This window comes from Pongo abelii, chromosome 21 (assembly GCF_028885655.2).
Source record: "Pongo abelii isolate AG06213 chromosome 21, NHGRI_mPonAbe1-v2.0_pri, whole genome shotgun sequence".
NCBI classification, from domain to species: domain Eukaryota; kingdom Metazoa; phylum Chordata; class Mammalia; order Primates; family Hominidae; genus Pongo; species Pongo abelii.
This window is the reverse complement of record NC_072006.2, coordinates 40,917,892-40,942,088: the sequence shown is the minus strand read 5'-3', so window position 1 is coordinate 40,942,088 and position 24,197 is coordinate 40,917,892. Positions and strand designations below refer to the sequence as shown.

General features: G+C 45.1%; 1 protein-coding gene across 3 annotated transcripts; it reads left to right on the top strand.

Annotated features, from left to right (window-relative positions):
- The first annotated feature begins 9 nt into the window (after nucleotides 1–9).
- DSN1 (DSN1 component of MIS12 kinetochore complex) lies at nucleotides 10–18,967 on the top strand. 3 transcript variants are annotated; one of them, XM_024239104.3, is made up of 11 exons: nucleotides 10–190; nucleotides 2,391–2,439; nucleotides 2,671–2,991; nucleotides 5,751–5,824; nucleotides 6,958–7,030; nucleotides 11,280–11,367; nucleotides 12,082–12,141; nucleotides 12,538–12,612; nucleotides 14,843–14,990; nucleotides 15,937–16,024; nucleotides 17,869–18,967. In XM_024239104.3, the coding sequence occupies exons 2-11, from the start codon at nucleotides 2,406–2,408 to the stop codon at nucleotides 17,976–17,978; spliced, it is 1,071 nt and encodes a 356-aa protein (XP_024094872.2). In that variant the 5' UTR covers nucleotides 10–190; nucleotides 2,391–2,405; the 3' UTR covers nucleotides 17,979–18,967. The 3 variants fall into 3 exon arrangements, with proteins under 3 accessions (XP_024094872.2, XP_002830317.3, XP_024094873.2); XM_002830271.5 differs by lacking the exon at nucleotides 2,671–2,991 and having other exon boundaries at nucleotides 42–190; XM_024239105.3 differs by lacking the exon at nucleotides 2,391–2,439 and having other exon boundaries at nucleotides 68–190.
- The last annotated feature ends 5,230 nt before the right edge of the window (nucleotides 18,968–24,197 follow it).

Sequence of the window (24,197 nt, the reverse complement as noted above, 5' to 3'; positions counted from 1 at the left end):
CTGCGCGCGCGCGCCCGAGAAACTGACGGCCGCGCATGCGCCCTTGGTTGGCGGGAGTTTCGGAGGCGGTGACCGTGACGTAGAAGGTGGAGAACGCTTCACCCTGACCAGGGAGGATCGGCTGCGGGGGCGTAAGGCATCCAGGAGTGACCTGGGGCTGTGGAGAGCGACCCGTGGCCTTGTGTTTCAGGTACGGAGGTTCCGGACTGGACGGGCGTCGCCCTGAGGTCAGGAAGTCACAGACTTGTCCTCTGATGTGGCCCCGCCCGCCGCCGCACTAATGTCTTCGGCGTCGTACCCCTCGGCCCAGCTCGACCCGCCGCAGCCCCGGCCCCGACCGTGGACACTGGGGGGCCCCGGGGGCGCTGCGACCTCCTCCCGGGTGAAATGAAACCCGAGGGCAGTCCCCCTTACCGACCCCATTAGAGACATCTGCCGTGCCAGGGGTCTAGGCTCCAGAAACAGGAGTGAGGACTGGGCAGAGGGCTGGGGTTCGAATTGCCCCTGTGTCCCCAGGCTGGCTGTGTCACAAGCTTGGGCCAGGCTTTTTGCCCCTCTGAACCTCAGTTCCCCTGTCTGCAAAGTGGAGTTAATGGTGCTTACGGAGTTGTGGAAAGGATTAAGTGGAATAACGATGCAAGTAAAGCGCTTACATAGCACAGGTCCTAGCATAGAATAAGCGTTTAACAGTTGACGGTTGTTGCTTTTCTAAGCCTGGATCTGTGTGATACAGTCGTTATTATCCAAGCCTGGATCTGTGTGATACAGTCATAAGGACCGTGGGGGATTCGGATCCTTGACCGAGCCCTCCTTGTTATCTTTTCCTTTTTGTCCCTCTGCATATATTCATATCTTTTTACTTAGCACCCCCTACAGACAGATTTCTGCTGGGAGGGAGGGGACGATGAAGAGATGCCTAGGTGACATCCCTGCCTTCCAGTCAGTTGTTCATGACAGGCACTAGGAATACAAATACAGCCTGGCTGGGGAGACAGACATGTAAACAGATTTTATAGCCACGAAGGCCAAGGGGCATAACCACCAACTCTGCCAAAGATAAGTGATGTGAAAGCTTCATATTTGAGCCAGGTTGGGAAGGATGAATAAGTTTAACAGGTAGAAGGACAGATATGTGCAAAGATTCAGAAGTAGTACAGGGAATAGGACTGGGAGGAGAGAGAGCAGGAATGGGTAAATTGGGACTAGTTTACCTGAGGTGTTGAGTACACTTTGGAAAAGTCCCGGCAACTGTCTGAAGAATAGACTGGGCCGGGCGCGGTGGCTCAGGCCTGTAATCCCAGCACTTTGGCAGGCCGAGGCCGGGCGGATCACCTGAGGTCAAGAGTTCGAGACCAGCCTGGCCGATATGGGGAAACCCCATCGCTACTAAAAATACAAAAATTAGCCGGGTGTGGTGGCAGGCACCTGTAATCCCAGCTACTCAGGAAGCTGAGGCAGGAGAATCGCTTGAACCTGGGAGGTGGAAGTTGCAGTGAGCCGAGACTGCGCCACTGCACTCCAGCCTGGGTGACAGAGTGAGATTCCACCTCAAAAAAAAAACAGAAACAAAGAATAGACTGGAGAGGGGCCGTTGGAGGTAGAAAAACTAGTGGAGAGACTGTTAAGATAGTGAGAGAGACCAGAAATTATGAGACCTGAACTAAACTAGTAACAGTGAGGCTGGGCGTGGTGGCTCATGCCTGTAATCCCAGGACTTTGGATCACTTGAGGCCAGGAGTTTGGTGGATCACTTGAGGCCAGGAGTTTGAGACCAGCCTGACCAACATGGGGAAACCCCATCTCTACTAAAAATGCAAAAATTAGCCATGTATGGTGGTGCACGCCTGTAATCCCAGCTACTCAGGAGGCTGAAGCAGGAGAATCACCTGAACTGGGGAGGAGGAGGTTGCAGTGAGCCAAGATTGCGCCACTGCACTGCAGCCTGGGCAACAGAGCAAGACCCTGTCTCAAAATAATAAATAAACTAGTAACAGTGAGAATGGAGAAAAGATTTAGAGACTGTTCATAGAACAGTTAGGACTTTGGATCTGGAGAACTAAGAATTAGAAGTAATGGATGATGTGGTTTTTCTAGTTTGGAAGACCAGGTAGACCATAATGTCATCAATGGAATTAGGGACTAGTTAAACACAAAGTAACTGGGAAGTAAGGTAGAGTATGTGTTCCGGGAGATTTGAATATTTCTAGCAATAAAGTGTATAGAAATTCAGAAGAGGAGGTGACAGCCCCTGCTGATATTCTCTGTCAGGGAGGTGTATAAGGGAAGCTCGGAGAGGCTGGAAAGCACACAGCCTATTCTGGGGCTGTAAAGCCCCACTGAGACTGCAGCTGACATGTGAAGAACAGATCACTTCATTTTCCTATTTTCAGAGTTTACCACCTAGGATGACATCAGTGACTAGATCAGAGATCATAGATGGTAAGTATTGTAGTGAAATTCAGTACCTCTTACCTTGGATTCAGGCTTCTGAGCTATACCCAAATCTTTCCTGGCTCCTGGTGGATTTGGAATCACATACTCATTATTTGTAGAGATGCTTTCTTTATGTTTCCACGATCTAGGGGCATACATTTACTTTTTCAACTTTTTTGCACAAATAGTTGTGGCGGGCTTGATTTTGTATTTTGACTTTTTTATAACAAATGCTAGAAAAAGGACCAGTGATGTCTAAGACTCATGATCATCAATTGGAATCAAGTCTCAGTCCTGTGGAAGTGTTTGCTAAAACATCTGCCTCCCTGGAGATGAATCAAGGCGTTTCAGAGGAAAGAATTCACCTCGGCTCTAGCCCTAAAAAAGGGGGAAATTGTGATCTCAGCCACCAGGAAAGACTTCAGTCGAAGTCCCTTCATTTGTCCCCTCAAGAACAATCTGCCAGTTATCAAGACAGGAGGCAATCCTGGCGGCGAGCAAGTATGAAAGAAACGAACCGGCGGAAGTCGCTGCATCCCATTCACCAGGGCATCACAGGTGGGGTGCTGTGTACACAAGACAGTGAGATTCCAGCTCAGATAAGAGACAGGTTCCAGCTCAGATAAGAGACAGTGAGGTATGGCAGAAAGTGTGGGAGAATAGACATGACTTGCTACTTTATAAGTACTGATGTCAAACACCTAGTAAATGTTCAGTATTACTGCTATTTCTTTTTAAGAGACAGGATGTTGCTGTTTTGTCTAGGCTGGACTTGAACTTCTGGGCTCAAGCAATCCTCCCACTTCAGCCTCCCAAGTAGCTGGGACTACAGGCGTGAGCCACTGCACCTGGCTTACTACTTATATTATATTATTAGCTGCCACAAATAAATTTCTAATTGTTCAATACTCACCTCTGCTAGGGTGAGAGACGTTAAAGATTTCTTTCTGTGGTTTTCTCTCTCATGCCCTAAAGTGGAGCAGAAGATAGTTGGGTTGATACCTGATTTTAGCCTTTATAACTGGAAATACCTCAGAGGGAAGATGCACATACAAATATCTAGAGTGGGCCAGGCACAGTGCCTCATACCTATAATCCCAGCACTTTGGGAGGCAGGAGGATTGCTTGAGTCCAGGAGTTTGAGGACAACCTAGGCAAGATGGCAAGACCCCATCTCTACAAAAAGTTTTTAAAAAAATAGTAGGGCATGGTGGCACGTACCTGTAGTCCCAGCTACTGGAGAGAGGCTGAGGCAAGAGGATCACTTGGGCCCAGGAATTCAAGGCAGCAGTGAGCTATGATTGTGCCACTCAATCTATCCTGGGTGACAAAGTAAGACCCCTGTCTCTAAAAAACTTTGTCTCTTTTTCCCTATCCCCTCTCTCTTCACTCCTCCCTCCCTGCACCCCACCCACCCCCGCCTTGCTTTCTTTCTCTCTCTCTCTGTGTGTGTGTGTGTGTGTATATCTAGAGTGAAAAACTTAGTTTTTAGGGATGCTATACAGAATGTGATTTGTGTCATTTTGTGTGAATTTACAATAGTAACTATATCTTAGCATCAAAGTACAGAACATAACGTGGAAAAGCTTGCATATTTCAGGAAGACTATACTAGCTCTGTGATGTTGAGTAACTTACTTAACCTCCTTTGTCTTAAGGTCCTCATCAGCAACTTGGAGGTGAAATGGTACCTATCTTACATAACACAGTACTTGGCACATAGTAAGCCCTGAAATGTTAAGCTACTGTGATTAGTTTTAAGGTATCATCCCATTTCCAAGTGGTCTGATGCACAGAAGGAAATCTGGGTAAAGACAGCCACTTAGCACATCAGAAAATTGCTGCCACAAGGCCCATGTACTTTAGTCCCTAGATGTGCTGAGAAAACATCAGTGCATCCCAAGATTAGCCCTACCTTTAGCTCTATGCCAGAGTATTTAGACTTAAACAGAAAAGCATCAGTGTAATAAGATTAGTTATTGCCTGGTTATTTCTGGCAACCTGTCAGGTTTCCTTGGTTATAGGCAGAAAGTATCCTGTTTTTCTTGACTAACAGCAGTGACAATTAAGAGATGAAAACTTTAAAAACACAACCAGCTGAAGCTAGAGGGCAAAAAGACATGTAGCTCTCGTAATTCACAAAGCAAAATTCCTAATAATTGTTTCCAAGTGGACATAATTTTAAAAAACAGTATCTACATCTTGCGATTGGTTAGGGATTCAGTCGCATAATTATGTAAAATGCTCACCCAATTCAGTCTAATAACTCACTGTATGACCTTGGGCAAGTTACCTATTACTTTGTGCCTGTGTCATTATCTGTTATCTGAATGGAATTCATAGGATACTTGCCTCAAGGTTTAATGAAATATGTATATAGCATTTCATAAAATGCTTTTTATATAGTAAGTGTTCAACAAATGTTAGCTATTAATACTATTATTAGGTCATTATAGAGAGGCAGTGTGGTAATAGAGGGAAAAACACAGATATTGGTGACAGACTTGGGTTTGAATTCTGGCTCCACCAATTTCCAGTTTCTGGCCTCAAACAAGTCATTTCCCCTCAGAGCTGCAGTTTTCCCATTTGTAAAATGGAAGTTTATAATAGTACTCTTCTGATAGTATTCAGTACAAAGTGTTTAAAGCACATTGCAGTGCCTGTCCTATAAAAAAGCTCAGATGTGGCCAGGCACGGTGGCTCACACCTGTAATCCCAGCACTTTGGAAGGCCAAGGCAGGCAGATCACTTGAGGCCAGGAGTTCAAGACCAGCCTGGCCAACATGGGGAAACCCTGTCTCTACTAAAAAGACAAAAAATTTCCTGGGTGTGGTGGTGCATGCCTGTAATCCCAGCTACTGCAACCTCTCGGCTCACTGCAGCCTCCGCCTCCTGAGCCCTTTTGATTCTCGTGCCTCAGCCTCTGGAGTAGCTGGGATTACAGGCGCATGCCACCACTCCTGGCTAATTCTTCTATTTTTAGTAGAGACGGGATTTCACCATGTTGTCCAGACTGGTCTCCGGCTCGTGGTCTCAAGTGATTCCATGCCTCGGCCCCAGTGTTGGGACTATAGACATGAGCCACCGTACCTGCCCAATACAAAGATTCTTATAACTTTTTTTTTTTTAAGTTTAGATGCACAAATGGGTAAACTTCATTCCTCAGTGATCCTGCAAAAATTAGAATTCTGTCTTTAACTAAAGAAGGCTGTTCTTGCCTTAAGTTGGATTTATCAAGAGGGAGGACATTTTTCAGTTTTGTTAGTTGCTGACTGTGTAACTATCCAGCTCCTTAAATGTGGCTATGTTTTATGTTAGAGCTCAGCCGGTCTATCAGTGTCGATTTAGCAGAAAGCAAACGGCTTGGCTGTCTCCTGCTTTCCAGTTTCCAGGTGAGGTTCTTATAACTAGGAAATGGTTTTGGTGTTTGTTAACTGCTATTGTGACAATCTTTTATTTTTAGATGGAGTCTGACTCTGTCGCCCAGGCTGGAGTGCAGTGGTATGATCTTGACTCACTGCAACCTCTGCCTCCCAGGTTCAAGTGATTCTCTTGCCTCAGCCTCCTGAGTAGCTGGGACTACAGGCACATGCCACCACACCCTGCTAATTTTTGTACTTTTAGTAGAGACAGGGTTTCACTGTGTTGGCCAGAATTGTCTCGATCTCCTGACCTCCTGATCCGCCTGCCTCGGCCTCCCAAAGTGCTGGGATTACAGGCATGAGCCACCGCATCCAGCCCTTAATTTTTTGTATTTTAGTAGAGACGGGGTTTCACTATGTTGCCCAGGCTGGTCTTGAACGCCTGAGCTCAGGCAGTCCACCCACCTCGGCCTCCCAAAGTGCTAGGATTACAGGTGTGAGCCGCTGCACCCAGCCTTTTTTTTAAGGTGTATTGTGTATTATGTGGCTACCAGGTACTTACATCAGTTTAGATAAGCAGGTAATTTGTATGAATTAAATAACCTTTTTTGTTTCCTGAACCGAAAGTCAAAATCTGTAGTCCAAGCAACAAAGGGTTTTTTGTTTTTTCTTTGTTTGTTTGTTTTTTTTTGTTTTTTTGAGACGGAGTCTCGCTCTGTCACCAGGCTGGAGTGCAGTGGCACAATCTCGGCTCACTGCAACCTCCGCCTCCCAGGTTCAAGCGATTCTCCCGCCTCAGCCTCCCGAGTAGCTGGGACTACAGGCACGCGCCACCATGCCCCGCTAATTTTTTTTGTATTTTTAGTAGAGACGGGGTTTCACCATGTTGGCCAGGATGGGCTCCATCTCCTGACCTTATTATCCACCTGTCTCGGCCTCCCAAAGTGCTGGGATTACAGACGTAAGCCACTGCCTGGTCAACAGTTTGGTTTTTTTTTTTCCCCCTTATCTATTTATTTGTTTCTGTGAAAAGTCTTATGTGTAAAAATTAAATCATATTTAGTATTTAGTTTCATATTTATTAAACATCATAAAGTGACATAAATTTAGGACTGGTCTGGAAATTTTTGGTGGTTGTACTAAAAATGCTTTTCTTTATTTAGTTCTCTATTCAGAAACTTGAACCTTTCCTAAGGGACACTAAGGGCTTCAGTCTTGAAAGTTTTAGAGCCAAAGGTAAGTTGCTAACATAAGTGAGCTTTGACCCTGGGCAGTCAAAGCTTTGCTCACAGCATCCCCATTTACAGAAGCTGCTGCCTTATAAAACTAGCTCCCCCACCTTTTTTTTTTAGACAGAGTCTCACTCTGTTGCCCAGACTGGAGTGCAGTAGGCTGATCTTGGCTCACTGCAGCCTCTGCCTCCTGGGTTCAAGCAATTCTCCTGCCTGAGCCTCCCGAGTAGCTGGAAGCCACCACACCTGGCTAATTTTTGTATTTTTAGTAGGGAAGAGATTTCACCATGTTGGCCAGGCTGGTCTTGAACTCCTGACCTCAGTGATCTGCCCACCTTGGCCTCCCAAAGTGCTGGGATTACAGGCATGAGCCACTGTGCCCAGCCCCCTACTTTTTTTAAATTGCAGGAATACATGCTTATGAAGCTAAGGAGGTGTGAAAGTGGAAAATAATCTTCCCTTCCACTCTGACCCCCAGTCTCAGTTCCTCTCCCCAAAGGTAGCTATGGCCACCAGTTTCTTGTGTATCCTTGCAGAAATATTTATTGCTTTTTTTTTTTTTGAGATGGAGTCACGCTCTGTCACCCAGGCTGGAATACAGTGGCACAATCTTGGCTTAACTGCAACCTCTGCCTCTTGGGTTCAAGCGATTCTCCTGCCTCAGCCTCCTGAGTAGCTGGGATTACAGGCACCCACCACCGCGCCCAGTTAATTTTTTGTGTACTTAGTGGAGACAGGGTTTCGCCATGTTGGCCAGGCTGGTTTCTAATTCCTGACCTTAGGTGATCTGCCCGCCTTGGCCTCCTAAAGTGCTGGGATTACAGGCACAAGCCACTGTGCCCAGCCTGGATTTAACTAGTTCTTTACTAATAGGCTTTAAGGGTTGGTTTTTTTTGTTTTTGTTTTTGGTTTTTTTTTTCGGTCTTTTGCTACTACAGTAAATAATGTAATGAATTTTTTTTTTTTTTTTTTTTTTTTTTTTGAGACGGAGTCTCACTGTGTCGCCCAGGCTAGAGTGCATTGGCGTGATCTCAGCTCACTGCAAGCTCCACCTCCCGGGTTCATGCCATTCTCCTGCCTCAGCCTCCTGAGTAGCTGGGACTACAGGCGTCCGCCACTGCGCCCGGCTAATTTTTTGTATTTTTTGTAGAGCCGGGGTTTCACCGTGGTCTCAATCTCCTGACCTCGTGACCCGCCCGCCTCCGCCTTCCAAAGTGCTAGGATTACAGGCGTGAGCCACCTTGTTGCCCAGGTTGGAGTGCAATGGCGCGATCTTGGCTCACTGCAACCTCTGCCTCCCAGGTTCAAGCGATTCTCCTTCCTCAGCCTCCCTAGCACCTGGGATTTCAGGCATGTGCCACCACGCCGGGCTAATTTTGTATCTTTAGTAGAGACGGGGTTTCCCCATGTTGGTCAGGCTGGTCTCGAACTCCCGACCTCAGGTGATCCGCCCACCTCGGCCTCCCAAAGTGCTGGGATTACAGGTATGAGCCACCGCGTCTGGCCTTTTTTTTTTTTTTTTTTTTTTTTTTTTTTTTTAACACAAGCCTTTTGGCACGTATGCAAGTAAAAAGAAGATAAATTCTTAGAATTGGAATTAACTAGTTCAAATGAAATTATGGGAATTACCAGATTGCTTCCCAGACAAGTGATATCAATTTATTCTCTCACCAGCAATACATGCAGGGACTTGTTTTCTTACACTGTCACCAACAAAAAAGCCTTTTAGATTTTCTTACTATTTGATAGGTGATAGAAGATATTTTGTAGTTTTAATCTGTGTTCCTTTTTCTTTTGAAGAAGATAAGCATTTTTTCTTTTTTCATATTTTTAGAGCCATTTGTACTTTCTTTTTTTTTTTTTTTTTTTTTTTGAGATGGATTCTCACTCTGTCTCCTAGGGTGGAGTGCAGTGGTGCGATCTTGGCTCACTGCAACCTCCACCTCCTGGGTTCAAGCAAGTCTTCTGCCTTGGCCTCTGGAGTAGCTGGGATTACAGGCATGCACCACCATGCCTGGCTAATTTTGTATTTCTAGTAGAGACAGGGTTTCGCCATGTTGGCCAGGCTGGTCTCGAACTCCTGACCTCAGGTGATTCACCCACCTCAGCTTCCCAAAGTGTTGGGATTATAGGCGCGAGCCACCATGGCTCAGCCTCATGTTCATTTTTAAAACTTAGGATGGTGGCTCTTTTACATTGATTGGTAGGAACTCTTTATATTACGAGGAAGTTAGCTAGTTGTCTGTTAAATAAATTATAAATTACTAATGATTCAACCTTCTAGGAAGTACCTATTCTGCTAATAGTGTAAATATACACTTATCCAGGGTCAGAAATACTCAAGTTTACCCACTTAAAAGATCTAGAAAATACATGAACTTGGGCTTACTTGCCAGTTAAAATTGTTTATCTCAGAATTGTACCATCACCTTAATTAAAGTAGATATGCTAGGATTATCCTGATAACTAATTGACATAGCCTTTCCCCTTAGCATTCTTCACCTGAATGTAGTAGTGGACTCTTCAAGTCTAGCAGAGGCCTGTTTTTAACCTTACGCCCATAATTTATTTATTTATTTTTTTTGAGACAGGATCTCGCTCTGTTGCCCAGGCTGGAGTGCACTGGCGTGATCACAGTTAACTGCAGCCTTGATCTCCTAGGCACAAGCATTTCTCCTTCCTCAGCCTCCCAAGTAGCTGGAACTATAGGCATGTGCCACCACACCCAGCTAACTTTCTAAAACAAAATTTTTTGTAGACATGGGGTCTTGCTGTGTTGCTCAGGCTGGTCTTGAACTCCTGGGCTCAAGTGAAACTCTCACCTCAGCATCCCAAAGTTCTGGGATTATAGCAGTGAGGCACTGTGCCTGGCCTTTTTGGTTTTCTTTCTTTCTGTCTTTCTTTTTTTTTTTTTTTGAGACGGAGTTTTGCTCTGTTGCCAGGCTGGAGTGCAGTGGTGCAGTCTCGGCTCACTGCAACCTCTGCCTCCCAGGTTCAAGTGATTCTCCTGCCTCAGCCTCCTGAGTAGCTGGGACAACAGGCACACGCCACCACGCCCAGCTAATTTTTGTATTTTTAGTAGAGATGGGGTTTCACTATGTTGGCCAGGATGGTGTTGATCTCTTGACCTCGTGATCTGCCCGCCTTGGCCTCCCAAAGTGCTGGGATTATAGGCATCAGCCACTGCGCCCAGCCTGGTTTTCTTTTTCTAATAAAGAGATGGGGTTTCACTATGTTGCTCAAGCTGTGCTGGGCTCAAGCAGTCCTCCTGCCTTAGCCTCCTAAGTAGCTGGAACTACAAGCACTATGCCCGGCTATGCCCATAATTTTTTATTTGCCTCCATCTTTCTTATTACCCTCTTGCCTATTACCTGACTTTTTTTTTTTTTTTTTTTTTTTGAGACAGAGTCTCATTCTCGCCCAGGCTGGTGTGCAGTGGCACCGTCTCAGCTCACTGCAACCTCTGCCTCTCAGGTTCAAGCGATTCCCCTGCCTCAGCCTCCCGAGTAGCCGGGATTACAGGCGTGTACCACCACGCCCAGCTATATTTTTGTATTTTTAGTAGAGACAGGGTTTCATCATGTTGGCCTGGCTGGTCTCGAACTCCTGACCTCAAGTGATCTGCCTGCCTTGGCCTCCCAAAGTGCTGGGATTACAGGTGTGAGCCACCCCACCCAGCCTCAGATATACCTTTTAAACTGCTTTTTCACAGTTCATTTATAGAAACATTTATCATAAATGTCATAAAGGCTGGGCACAGTGGCTTACGCCTACAATCCCAGGACTTTGGGAGGCTGAGGCAGGCGAATCGCTTGAGCCCAGGAGCTGGAGACCAGCCTAGGCAACATGGTAAAACCCCATTTCTACAGAAAATACAAAAATTAGCTGGGCATGGTGGTGCTGCCTATATTCCCAGCAAATAGGGAGGCTGAGGCAGGGGTTATATTGCTTGAGCCCAGGAGGTGGAGGTTGCAGTGAGCTGAGATCACACCACTGCACTCCAGCCTAGGTGACACAGCGAGAGTCTGTGTAAATAAATAGATAAAAATGAGTTGTCTTTCATTTTACCTATACCTACCAGAAAAAAAAGATAAAATCTTTCTACATACTTAACTCCACACTTTTGGGTGGGCTTGAGGACCAACATGTAACAGTACCTAGAGCTGAGACTACCTTAATATACCTTTGTCAGCATCTCACTATGAAAACGTATATTTTCTTTATTTTATGACACGTAAATTTGTGCTGTCTAGCATCTTCTCTTTCTGAAGAATTGAAACATTTTGCAGACGGACTGGAAACTGATGGAACTCTACAAAAATGTTTTGAAGATTCAAATGGGTAAGAGCAGTTCCCCTTCTGTCCTAAATTATGATTGAATTAGGACTTTTGGCCGGGCGTTGGTGGCTCACGCCTGTAATCCCAGCACTTTGGGAGGCTGAGGTGGGTGGATCATGAGGTCGGGAGTTTGAGACCAGCCTGGCCAACATAGTGAAACCCCGTCTCTACTAAAAATACAAAAATTAGCTGGAGATGGTCGTGGGCGCCTGTAGTCCCAGCTAGTCTGGAGGCTGAGGCAGGAAAATCATTTGAACCCGGGAGGCGGAGGTTGCAGCAAACCGAGATTATGCCACTGTACTCCAGCCTGGGCAACACAGCGAGACTCCATCTCAAAAATAAATAAATAGCTGGGTGCTGTTGCTCATTCCTGTAATCCCAGCACTTTGGGGGGTTGAGGCGGGTGGATCACCTGAGGTCGGGAGTTTGAGACCAGCCTGACCAACATGGAGAAACCCCATCTCTACTGAAAAGACAAAATTAGCCGGGCGTGGTGGCACATGCCTATAATTCCAGCTACTCTGGAGGCTAAGGCAGGAGGATCTGTTGAACCAGGGAGGCAGAGGTTGCAGAAAGCCAAGATTGTGCCATTGCACTCCAGCCTGGGCAACAAGAGGGAAACTCCGTCTCAAATAAATAAATAAATAATTTATAAGCGATTATATTAAAGCAAATATTTCTTGAAAGATTTATGTCATAATCATGTCTGTTTTCCAGAAAAGCATCAGATTTTTCTCTGGAAGCATCTGTGGCTGAGATGAAGGAATACATAACAAAGTAAGTTAACCTTTGTTAGAGAATCTAAATTCGTTCTCCCATCTGGGGAAATTAACTAACTTGGAAAAAATGAATAGTAAGCATTGTATTTGGAGAGTCAGTATTAGTGCACCAATACTAGAAGTTAGAAGGCTGCATATTGAGATTTTTATGGACTCTACTAATGATCAATTTCATAGAATGGAGTCTAGAGAATACAAATATTAATTTGACTTCAAGAAGTCAGGTTTGATATGATTAAATATCCTCTGAATTGGTCAGGCTTTCTAACCCTGTAATGACCTTTCAACTCACATTTGACATCCAGATTGTACACCTCACATACTTATTGTTACTGTGAGTGATTCAGGATAAGATTATAAAAATTAACTGAATTTTTTTTCCTGATTCTTACAGGTTTTCTTTAGAACGTCAGACTTGGGATCAGCTCTTGCTTCACTACCAGCAGGAGGCTGAAGAGATATTGTCCAGGTTAGATCTATGAACTGTAAAAACTGTCTTTAAAAATCTCATGGAGTTTGACTGGTGTTTATTTCAGTTCTGTTAGCACAAATTGAAAGATGAATCCTTTCTCATGGGCCAATAAGCTCATCAAATTCTGTAGTGTGTATTAGCACTCTCTGACCATAAATGGGAAGTGAGTGAGAGGAAGGAAGAGTTGGTGTCACTATTTTCAGTCCAAGAACACAATTGTTTCTGTTCTGTGTCCTTGGCTAACATTTCATATCCTGGGGGAGACAGGCACATCTCTGCATTGTACATGGCAGCCTGGGGCTGGGCCAAGAACAGTAACCAAGGGGCTTCAGTGAGCACATGGCCTATGAGCTGCAGGTTTGGGGGATGCCCTTGGCCAGGGCCTTCTTGGAGACAGAAAGACATGAAAGTGGGTGATGAGGAAGATTGAGGAAAGAGAGTATCTTTGGGTCTTGAAGGTAGAGGAAAAGTAGGAAAGTGCTAGGTGTTTTTTTGTTTTGTTTTGTTTTGTTTCAGAGACAGACTCTCGCTCTGTTGCCAAGGCTGGAGTGCATGGCGCCATCTGAGCTCACTCTGCCTCCCGGGTTCAAGCAATTCTCCTGCCTCAGCCTCCTGAGTAGCTGGGACTACAGATGTGTGCCATGATGCCTGGCTAATTTTTGTATTTTTAGTAGAGACAGGATTTCACCATGTTGGCCAGGCTGGGCTGGGTGTTTTTTTGTTTGTTTTTTTGCTCTGTCACCCATGCTGGAATGCAGTGGCACGATCTCGGCTCACTGCAGCCTCCAACTCCCGGGTTCAGGCGATTCTCCTGCCTCAGCCTCCCGAGTAGCTGGGATTACAGGCATGCTCCACCACACTCCACTAATTTTTGTATTTTTAGTAGAGACAGGGTTTCGCCATGTTGGCCAGGCTGGTCGTGAACTCTTGGCCTCAAGTGATCTGCCCATCTTGGCCTCCCAATGTGTTGAGATTACAGGTGTAAGCCAAGGCACCTGGCCAGAAAATGCTAGATTTTGATTTAGTTGAACATTTAAACCATGGTTTTAAGCTTTTTTTCGAGATAGAACCAGCTAGAATCCCAACTACAAAATGTTAGTCAAAACCCTAATTACAAAAGTGGCCTCTCAGTAGAGAGGGGCTTTGAGGAACATGGTTTGAAAAATTTCCCCAATCCAGGTAATGACGGTTATCAGTTACTTTATTCACCCCTTACATACTCTATTTATGAAGATAGATAATGTGTAAGATGCCAGTTTCAGATAAAATCTTTTGTGGCAAAGCTTGTAGGTTAAGAGGAATGGTTCTAGAAGCAGACTGTCTGTTCAGACTCTAACTGTTCGATAGTTTTGTGACCTTGGGCAAGTCACAGTCTTGAATGAGCCTAAGGTTCCTCATTTGAAAATGGGGATGATATTAGTACCTTCCTCATTGGGTTATTGTGTCAAATTAGGTTAAATGTAAAGTGCCCAGTAATGTCTGGCATCTACTTAGCACTCAGTAAATTGTAGTAGTTGTTGTTATTAACGTTGTTGTTCATCAGTTTTCATGAACTCTCAGTCCTGTTCAGTTATTTTAGATAATTGAAGTAGGCCAGCATGTTTTGGTAGACAATTATACACACTGACTAGGATAGTAAGCTTTGGCTTCACTGTCTCCCAAGTATAGTCCTTCTGGTATATGGACCTTACTATTAAGTGGATTCAACTGACTGGAAGCTTTCAGCATTTCCTGGAGTCTGGAGGTATAGACATGAATACTAGACAATTGTTTCAGAACTTCTTGTTAAGGCCAGGCGCGGTGGCTTATGCCTGTAATTCCAGCACTTTGGGAGGCTGAAGCGGGCAGATCACAAGTTCAGGAGTTCGAGACCAGCCTGGCCAACATGGTGAAACCCCGTCTCTACTAAAAATACAAAAAATTAGCCGGGCATGGTGGCAGGTGCCTGAAATCCCAGCTACTCAGGAGGCTGAGACAGGAAAATCGCTTGAACCTGGGAGGCAGAGGTTGCAGTGAGCCGAGACCTGAGACCGTACCACTGCACTCCAGCCTGGGCAACAGAGTGAGACTCCGTCTCAAAAAAAAAAAAAAAACTTCCTGTTAAGAAGAGAGCCTATACCTAGCGTAGAGTGGAGGAATACTGATTCAGCTTTATAGGATAATCTTTGGTATCTCTTCCAGAAAATAATTACAGAATCTCTCGAAAGCTCTTCTGTTTTGTTTTTAGAGGATCAACTGAGGCCAAAATTACTGAGGTCAAAGTGGAGCCTATGACATATCTTGAGTCTTCTCAGAATGAAGTTCTTAATACAAAACCTGACTACCAGAAAATATTACAGAACCAGAGCAAAGTCTTTGATTGTATGGAGTTGGTGGTAAGTGGGCTCATGTTTATTTAGTTGAGTTATCCAGCTTTGCCACCTTGTAATCCTTGGAAATTAAAAGACCTGGAGAAATGTATAAGTGTAAGTTGAATAAGTATATTCAGCTCTACCTTGGGAAAACATGGAGAGACAATCAAAAAATAATAAACAAATATATAGTGGTAAATGCTGATGAAGCAGGGTAAGAGGGACAGACAGTATAGGGAGGTTGGTGGGTTGCTATTTTATATAGCAAGCAGGGTAAGAGGGACAGACAGTATAGGGAGGTTGGTGGGTTGCTATTTTATATAGCAAGCAGGGTAAGAGGGACAGACAGTATAGGGAGGTTGGTGGGTTGCTATTTTATATAGCAAGGTTATTGAAGGCCCCTCTGAGGTGCCATTTCAACAGACTTGAAGGAAATGCGCCATGAGGACATTTGAGGGAGTAGTATTGTGTCAATCCAGGTATTAACAGCAAGCAGATGGCATTTGAAAGGACAATTCAAGGAGAGTTTATTTTCAAAAAGGCTAAAATAGAAAGGTATGGGTATTGGAGAACCACAAGGGTTAGTGGAGTAACCTGGGGCTTATAGGCAGCAGAGCTCTTACTCCCCCTAGGACTGAAAGGGAGGAGGGAGTAGCAGTTACTGTGGCACCTAATGGGAGAAAGTCACATGGTTAGCTGACTTGAGCCAACTCAAGATGACTCGTTCAGCTCCTTCCCACTTAGGCATCCTGTTGGTAGAGGTTACACGGGTCAGCCTCCTGGAGCATAGAGCAGCCTGGAGAAGAATGTGGTGTGACTTTGGAGGAACAAACAGAATTATCTGGCATAAGCATTCCAGGCTGAAAGAACAGCAAGCCTAGAGCTCCTGAGCAAGAGCTTGCTTGTCGGGTTTGAGGAACATCCAAGAAGCCATGGACCTTTACAGCTCACAGCTGTCTTTTTTCTACAGATGGATGAGCTGCAAGGATCAGTGAAACAGCTGCAGGCCTTTATGGATGAAAGTACCCAGTGCTTCCAGAAGGTGTCAGTACAGCTCGGTAAGCTTGTCTCTTGAGGGGACCAGAGTTTGGGCTGTTTTCTATCTGATAGCCTTTGGGATACAGACTGCCCTTCAAAGCCTATGGTCCAAGAGGGTAAGACCTATATGAGGTGATTTGTTTTTCTCCCCACAATAAATAGTATGTTATGGGTACTCAGAGTTGATAGGAAATTTCTAGATGTAAATTCTACAGAAGCACAGTAGACTGACAATTAAATCCCCATGAAATATGTTGTTGTTTTGGTAAATCCAAGACTTAAGAAATACCCACCCATTGCTTTTTCCCTCTTCATTTCTCAAGAATTCACTAGTGACACTGACATTACTCCTCCCTAGCTTTTCCTGACCTCCTTCCAGCCCTAAATTATTGGCTATACATACCTTCATTTTCTTTCTTCTATTTTTTTTTTTTTTTTTTTGAGGCAAAGTCTCACTCTCGCTCTGTCATCCAGGTTGGAGTGAATGGCGCAATGACTGCACAGCTCACTGCAGCCTCAACCTGATAGGCTCAAGCAGTCCTTTCACCTCAGGCTCCCAGAGTAGCTGGGACTAAAAGCGTGCACCACCACACCCAGCTAAATTTTTAATTTTTTTGTAGAGATGGGGTCCCCCTGTTTGTCCAGGCTGGTCTTCAACTCCTGGGTTCAAGTGATCATCCCGCCTCAGCCTCCCAAAGTGCTGGGATTACAAGTGTGAGCCACTGCACCTGAGCATCTTGGTTTTTTTTTTTTGAGACGGAGTTTCACTCTTGTTGCCCAGGCTGGAGTGCAATGGTGCTATCTTGGCTCACTGCAACCTCTGCTTCGCGGGTTCAAGTGATTCTTCTGCCTCGGCCTCCCGAGTAGCTGGGATTACAGGCAAGCTCCACCATGCCCGGCTAATTTTATATTTTTAGCAGAGACGGGGTTTCTCCATGTTAGTCAGGCTGGTCTCGAACTCCTGACTTCAGGTGATCCACCTGCCTCGGCCTCCCAAAGTGCTAGGATTACAGGCGTGAGCCACTGCGCCCAGCCTCCATCTTCTTATTGATCACATTGTATTGTGATTGTAATGGTGGCTGGCCTTCTTTTTTTTTTTTTTTTTTGAGACAGTCTCGCTCTGTTGCCCAGGCTAGAGTGCAGTGGCATGATCTTGGCTCACTGCAGCCTCCACCTCCTGAGTTCAAGATACCCACCTCAGCCTCCTGAGTACCTGGGATTACAGGCATGTGCCACCATGCCTGGCTAATTTTTGTATTTTTAGTAGAGATGGGGTTTCACCATGTTGGTCAGGCTGGTTTGAACTTCTGACTGCAAGTGATCTGCCCACTTTGGCTTTCCAAAGTGTTGGGATTACAGGGATTACAGGCATGAGCCACCCCTTTTTTTTTTTTTTTTTTTTTTTTTTTTTAGACAGGGTCTTGCTCTGTTGCCCAGGCTGGAATACAGGGGCGCAGTCATGACTCATTGCAGCCTCAACTTTCTGGGCTCCCAGGTGATCCTCTTGCCTCCCATGTAGCTGGAGGATCATGCTAGGACCATGCTAGGCTAATTTTTTTTTTTTTTTTTTTTTTTTTTTTTGTAGAGACAAGGTCTTACTGTGTTGCCCAGGCTAGTCTGAAACTCCTGGGCTCAAGGAATCCTCCCGCCTTGGTCTCCCAAAGTGCTGGGATTACAGGCGTGAGCCACCATGCCCAGCTGTGGCTGGCATTCTTACCAAATTGTCATCTCCTTGAGGCCAGAGACTTTCTTATTTGTCTTTGTAATGCCCTTCCATGTGTGGCACAGTGTCCCTACATTAAGTTTTCAATAAATGTTTCGTTATTTCAATTGAAATTTATTTTTTGGCCTCTTTTCTCTGCAGGGAAGAGAAGCATGCAACAATTAGATCCCTCACCAGCTCGAAAACTGTTGAAGCTTCAGCGACAGAACCCACCTGCCACACATGGATCTGGATCTGGATCTTGTCAGTGACTTTGTGAGAGTTTCTGCCACAAGGTGCCCAAGAGGAGAGGAATGGGAAGAGTGCCCCAGCACGTGGTGACTGCGTGATTTCTCCTCATTGACTTTGAAGATAACTGGCAGGACTGACTGTAGAGCACTTTGACTTTTTTCAAAAAGTGATGGAATTTGTACATCCAAATGAATATTGTATAGACATTTTTCCCAGGAATGTGCAAAATGCTTGAAAGTTCAAACTTCTTTTTTGAAATGATCTTCAGATCCAGTGGCCCATTCTTTTATCTTTATCCTGTGAAGGTGTTTTTCAGGTTTTGAAACAATCCAAAAATCATTTAGGACCAAGTCTAAGGAAACATTTTAGTGGCCAAGTTGGATTCTGGTTGTAAAGGAATGATACTAATTTTCTAGCATGGCTCTGAAGGTGATTTTAGGTAGAAGAGTTTTGAGGCTGTGCGCAATGGCTCACGCCTGTAATCCTAGCACTTTGGGAGACTTAGGCGGGTGGATTGCTTGAGCCCAGAAGTTGAAGACCAGCCTGAGAAATAAGGTGAAACCCTGTCTACAGAAAATACAAAAAGTTAGCTGGGTGTGGTGGCGTGCACCTGTAGTGCTAGCTACTCAGAAGGCTGAGGTGGGAGGATTGTTTGAGCCCAGGAGGTTGAGGCTGCAGTGAGTTCTAATTGCGCCACTGCACTCCAGCCTGAGGGACAGAGTGAGACACTGTCTTTAAAAAAATTAAAAATTGTAAAAAAATGAAAAAAGTTTTGAGTATTTTTTGCATCATTGGGATACATATGTCACTTCACAAGATGTTCAATTTGAAGGAAATACCACTCATTCCCTATGTCCTGTTGTCTGTAGTGTGCTTCAGTTTTTAATATTGAGTTGACCTCCTAAATCCTGGATTCATGACAAGAAAGGAGTAAGTACTACTATTCATTGTTCTATTTGTTTATAATCTGTATTGTAAAATTGCACATAATTAAAAGCTTTCCCTTGTCTTTGTCTATGTTTTGAGTGTATAAACAAAAAGGGAGTGCCGGGCACGGTGGCTCACGCCTATAATCCCAGCACTTTGGGAGGCCAAGGCGGGCAGATTGCCTGAGCTCAGGAGTTCACGACCAGCCTGGGCAACACGGTGAAACCCTGTCTCTACTAAAAATACAAAAAATTAGCCAGGCGTGGCGGCGTGCACTTGTAGTTCCAGCTACTCAGGAGGCTGAGGCAGGAGAATTGCTTGAACCCGGGAGGCGGAGGTTGCAGTGAGCCGAGATCGTGCCATTGTACTCCAGCCTGGGCGACAGTGAGACTCTGTCTCAAAAAAAAAAAAAAGGGAGGGCTGGGCATGGTGGCTCACACCTGTAATCCCAGCACTTTGGGAGGCCTAGGTAGGTGAATCACTTGAGGTCAGGAGTTCGAGACCACCCTGGCCAACATGGTAAATCCCCATATCTATAAAAAAATAGCCGGGTATGGTGGCACACACCTGTAATCCCAGCTACTTGGGAGCCTGAGGCAGGAGAATCACTTGAACCTGGGAGGCAGAGCTTGCGGTGAGCCGAGATAGTGCCACTGCACTCCTGGGCAGTGCTTTTTCCTGGGCGAAAAGGTGAGACTCCATCTCAAAAAAAAAAAACTAGGAGGGTTTAACAGAAAATAGGATTCTTTGCCAAGATGCTGAAGTGAACAGTAGTGTTGAGATATACCTCTGCATTAATTATCAGTAGAACACCAACTAGGCCAGGCACTTTGGGAGGCTAAGGTGAGTGGTTGCTTGAGCCCAGAAGTTTGAGACCAGCCATGGGCTGCATGCCAAAACTCTGTCTACAAAAAATACAAAAATTAGCTGAGTGGTGGTGTATACCTGTATTTCCAGCTACTTGGGAGGCTGAAGTGAGAGGATCAGTTGAGCCTGGAAGGCCAAGGCTGCAGCAAGACATGATCACACAACTACATTCCAGCCTGGGCAACAGAGTGAGACCCTATCTCAAAATTAAAAAAAAAAAAAAAAAGCCACACACACACACACACAAAAACCCACCATCTAATTTATTACTTATGTTTCTTATTCTGGCCAGGCATGGTGGCTCACACCTGTAATCCACCATTTTGGGAGGCTGAAGTGGAAAGATCACTTGAGGCTAGGAGTTCAAGATCAGCCTAGACAAGATGGTGAGACCCCTGTCCCTACAAAAAATTTAAAAATTTTTAAAAATTTGATGGTGTGTGCCTGTAGTCCTCATGCCTGTAGTCCCAGCTACTCAAGAGGCTGAGGCTGGAAGATCCCTTGAGCTCAGGAGTTCAAGGCTGCAGCGAGCTATGATTGTGCCTCTGCACTCCAGCCTAGACAACAGCAAGACCCTGGCTCAAAAACAAACAAGCTAACTAACTAAATAAATCCAGGCAGTAGTGCCATGGCATGCTCACGGCTCACTGGACCCTCAGCCTCCTGAGCTCAAGCAAGTCTTCCACCTCAGCCTCCCAAACAGCTAGGACTACAGGTGTGCACCACCACATCTGACTAATTTTTGTTTTGTTTTGTTTTGTTTTGTTTGAGACAGAGTCTCCCTCTGTTGCCCAGGCTGGAGTGCAGTGGTGCCATCTTGGCTCACTGCAACCTCCGCCTCCCAGGTTTAAGTGATTCTCCTGCCTCAGCCTTGCGAGTAGCTGGGATTCCAACACGCACCACCACACCTGGCTAATTTTTGTATTTTTAGTAGAGATGGGGTTTCACCATGTTGGCCAGGCTGGTCTTGAACTCCTGACCTTAGGTGATCCACCCAACTTAGCCTCCCCAAGTGCTGGGATTACAGGCGTGAGCCACCGTGCCTGGCCTAACTTTTGTACTTTCGTAGGAATGCGGTTTCTCCATGTTTCCCAGGCTGGTCTCAAACTGGACTCAAGATATACACCCACCTCAGCCTTCCAAAATGCTGAGATTACACGTGTGAGCCACTGTGCTCAGCCAAAATAAAATGTTTCTTATTCTCTGATCCCACTAAAGGGACAAATCCCATTTCAGTTAAACACCCAGTCATAATCTTAAGTCTTAAACCTTGGCACAAGTGCCAGTTAATGAGAAATGACATCTCCTTGCTTTGACCTACATTTGTTCTTTATTCCTTTATATATTTACCAAGTACCCGCCATATGCCACACACAGTTCTAGGACTGGAGGAGGGAGCAAAGAGCAAAAACACATGGGTTCTCTCTCCTGATGCTCAGTTTGCTGACGATACAAGGAACAAGAGAAAACTCTGCAGAAGAGATATTTTAGCTGACTTGGGAAAGATGAAGGAGTTAAATGGGGCAAGTATTTCAGGCAAAAGGAGAAGCAATTTTCAAAGGCTTGAGGAGGAGAGTGGAGCATGCTGGGACACTTAAAAAAAAAAAAAAAGAATAAAGCAGGAGTGCTGGGCACCAGTAGAAGACTGGCCTGAGACAAGTATAATTGAAAGTCATTAGAAGGCTTCAAGAAAGGGCGAGAAGATCAGAACTTTATTTTTAAAAGATTACTCTAGTTGTGGTGTGGGGAAAAGATAGCAAGGTGGGGTGTGGGAGACCAGTTAGGTTATTGCAGGAGTCTAGGAGAGAAATGACAGCTCGTGCTGGGTGTTGGCAGTGGATGAGTGGGGTGGGACTGCTCGTGTTGCCCACAGTGTCTGGAACATAGGCATGTAACCTAGGTGTTAAAAACCTAACTCTAGCCGGGCATGGTGGCTCATGCCTGTAATCCTAGCACTTTGGGAGGCTGTGGGTGGGTCACCTGAGGTCAGGACCAGCCTGGGCAACATGGTGAAACCCTGTCTCTACAAAAATACAAAAATTAGCCGAGCATGATGGCAGGTGCCTGTAATCCCAACTGCTCAGGAGGTGGAGGTGGGAGAATTGCTGGAACCTGGGAGGGGGTGAAGGTTGTAGTGAGCCAAGACTGTGCCACTGCACTCCAGTATGGACGACAGAGCAAGACTCTGTCTCAAAAAAAACCCCTAACTCTGCCATTTATTAACTGTGACTGAGAAATTTATTTAATCTCTTATCTCGAAGGTTGAGAGAATTATAGAACCTATATCACAGGGATGCTATAAGAATTAAATAATATAAAAGTTTAGTGGTATCAGTATGCTGCAGGAGGTGAAGCTTGAACAGTGGGTAGATGATGGAGCAATTAGAGATGGGAAAGCTCATTCTATTTGGGATACCAAATGGAAAAATCAACTGGTCTGTCAAATAATACAGGTGGAGAACTGGGTGGAGAAATCTAGACTGGAAATAACATTTGAGAGTTGCTGATGTCTACTTCTTGATGACTTGAGAATGAATGATATAGTCCACAGTAGAGCAAGAAGGGAAAGTTTGGATGGTCTCATGGAAATCCAACATTTAAGAATCAGAGCAGGGCAGGACACAGTGGCTCATGTCTGTAATCTCAGAACTTTGGGAGGCCTAGGCAGGAGGATTGCTTGAGTCCAAGAGTTCTAGACCAGCCTGAGCAACATGGTGAGACCCTCGTTTATATCTATCTCTATCTCTATCTATCTGTATCTCAAGAATCAGAGAAATGCTCTTAATTGCCTACTCTTTCATAAACAAAGTAGTATAATGGAGAGAGTTGGAGTGAATTTTCTTTTTTCTTTTCTTTTTTTTTTTTTGAGACGGAGTCTCGCTCTGTTGCCCAGGCTGGAGTGCAGCAGCGCAATCTCGGCTCACTGCAAGCTGTGCCTCCCGGGTTCACACCATTCTCCTGCCTCAGCCTCCCCAGTAGCTGGGACTACAGGTGCCCGCCACTACACCCAGCTAATTTTTGTATTTTTAGTAGAGACGGGGTTTCACCTTGTTAGCCAGGATGGTCTCGATCTCCTGACCTCATGATCTGCCCGCTTCGGCCTCCCAAAGTGCTGAGATTACAGGCATGAGCCACTGCGCCCGGCCGTGAATTTTCATTTTATCCTCAATTTCCTCATCTGTAAAATGGGGATAGATTATCTCTCTAAAGATGATTATACCCTCCCCCATTTTATTTATTACATTGTATTGCATTTTTTGCTTGTAAGGATTTCTTCAAACTCAAGAAGTATGTTCTGTGTCTTCAACAGTAAAATAGGATAGAACAAAGAAAATACTTAACTGAGCTCTAAGCATTTTACATGCATATTATCATTCAGTCTTTGCCACAGCCTTGTAACTTCTATTTCTGGGTGTGTGACATAGATGAGGAATTCGGGCATGGAGAGGCGTGGAGAGACTTAATTGTCTAACCAAGGACATATGGATAAATAGTGGATGGTGAACTAGAACTAATTTGAATTCAGTAAATGTTAACAAACATAAACCATAAAATAAATGGCTGTGCTCAATTAATGTTAGTTTTCCCTCCAACTAAATTTGGTTCAAGAATTGTGCTTGATGAATAAACAATATTATTGCTGCCCTCTGAGATGTTTGGTAATATTTATTTGTTCAGTTTGCCTTAGTTAAAAGAATATGCTTTTAGTGGCTGGGCACGGTGGCTCACACCTGTAATCCCAGCACTTTGGGAGGCTGAAGCAGGCGGATTACTTGAGGTCAGGAGTTTGAGACCAGCTTGGCCAACATGGTGAAACCCCATCTCTACTAAAAAAAAAAAAAAATTACCCAGGCATGGTGGCGTGCGCCTGTAGTCCCAGCTACTTGGGAGGCTGAGGGACTTGGGAACCTGAGCCGAGATGGCGACACTGGCTCGGGTTAAAAGGGCGCGGTGGCTCACACACCTGTAATCCCAGCACTTTGGGAGGCCGAGGCGGGCAGATCACGAGGTCAAGAGATCGAGACCATCCTGGCCAACACGGTGAAAACCCGTCTCTACTAATAATAGAAAAATTAGCCAGGCCTGGTGCCACACGCCTATAGTCCCAGCTACTCGGGAGGCTGAGGCAGGAGAATCGCTTGAACCCAGGAGGCGGAGGCTGCAGTGAGCCGAGATCACGCTAGTGCACTCCAGCCTGGCGACAGAGTGAGACTCCGTCTCAAAAAACAAAACAAAACAAACAAAAAAAAACTTTTAGTCAGTGGTACTTAATGCTAAAGAAATAATAGATAATAAATAGAGGAAGAGAGTGTGTCCTGTACATTTTGGTGTTAAATTGTTGGGTCATTAAGTTTAATATCTGCAATCATTCTGGGAAAAAAAATTCCATCTCTAATGCTGCATTCAAGAAAGTAGATGATTTGGCTGACGGTTGTAATAGGAGT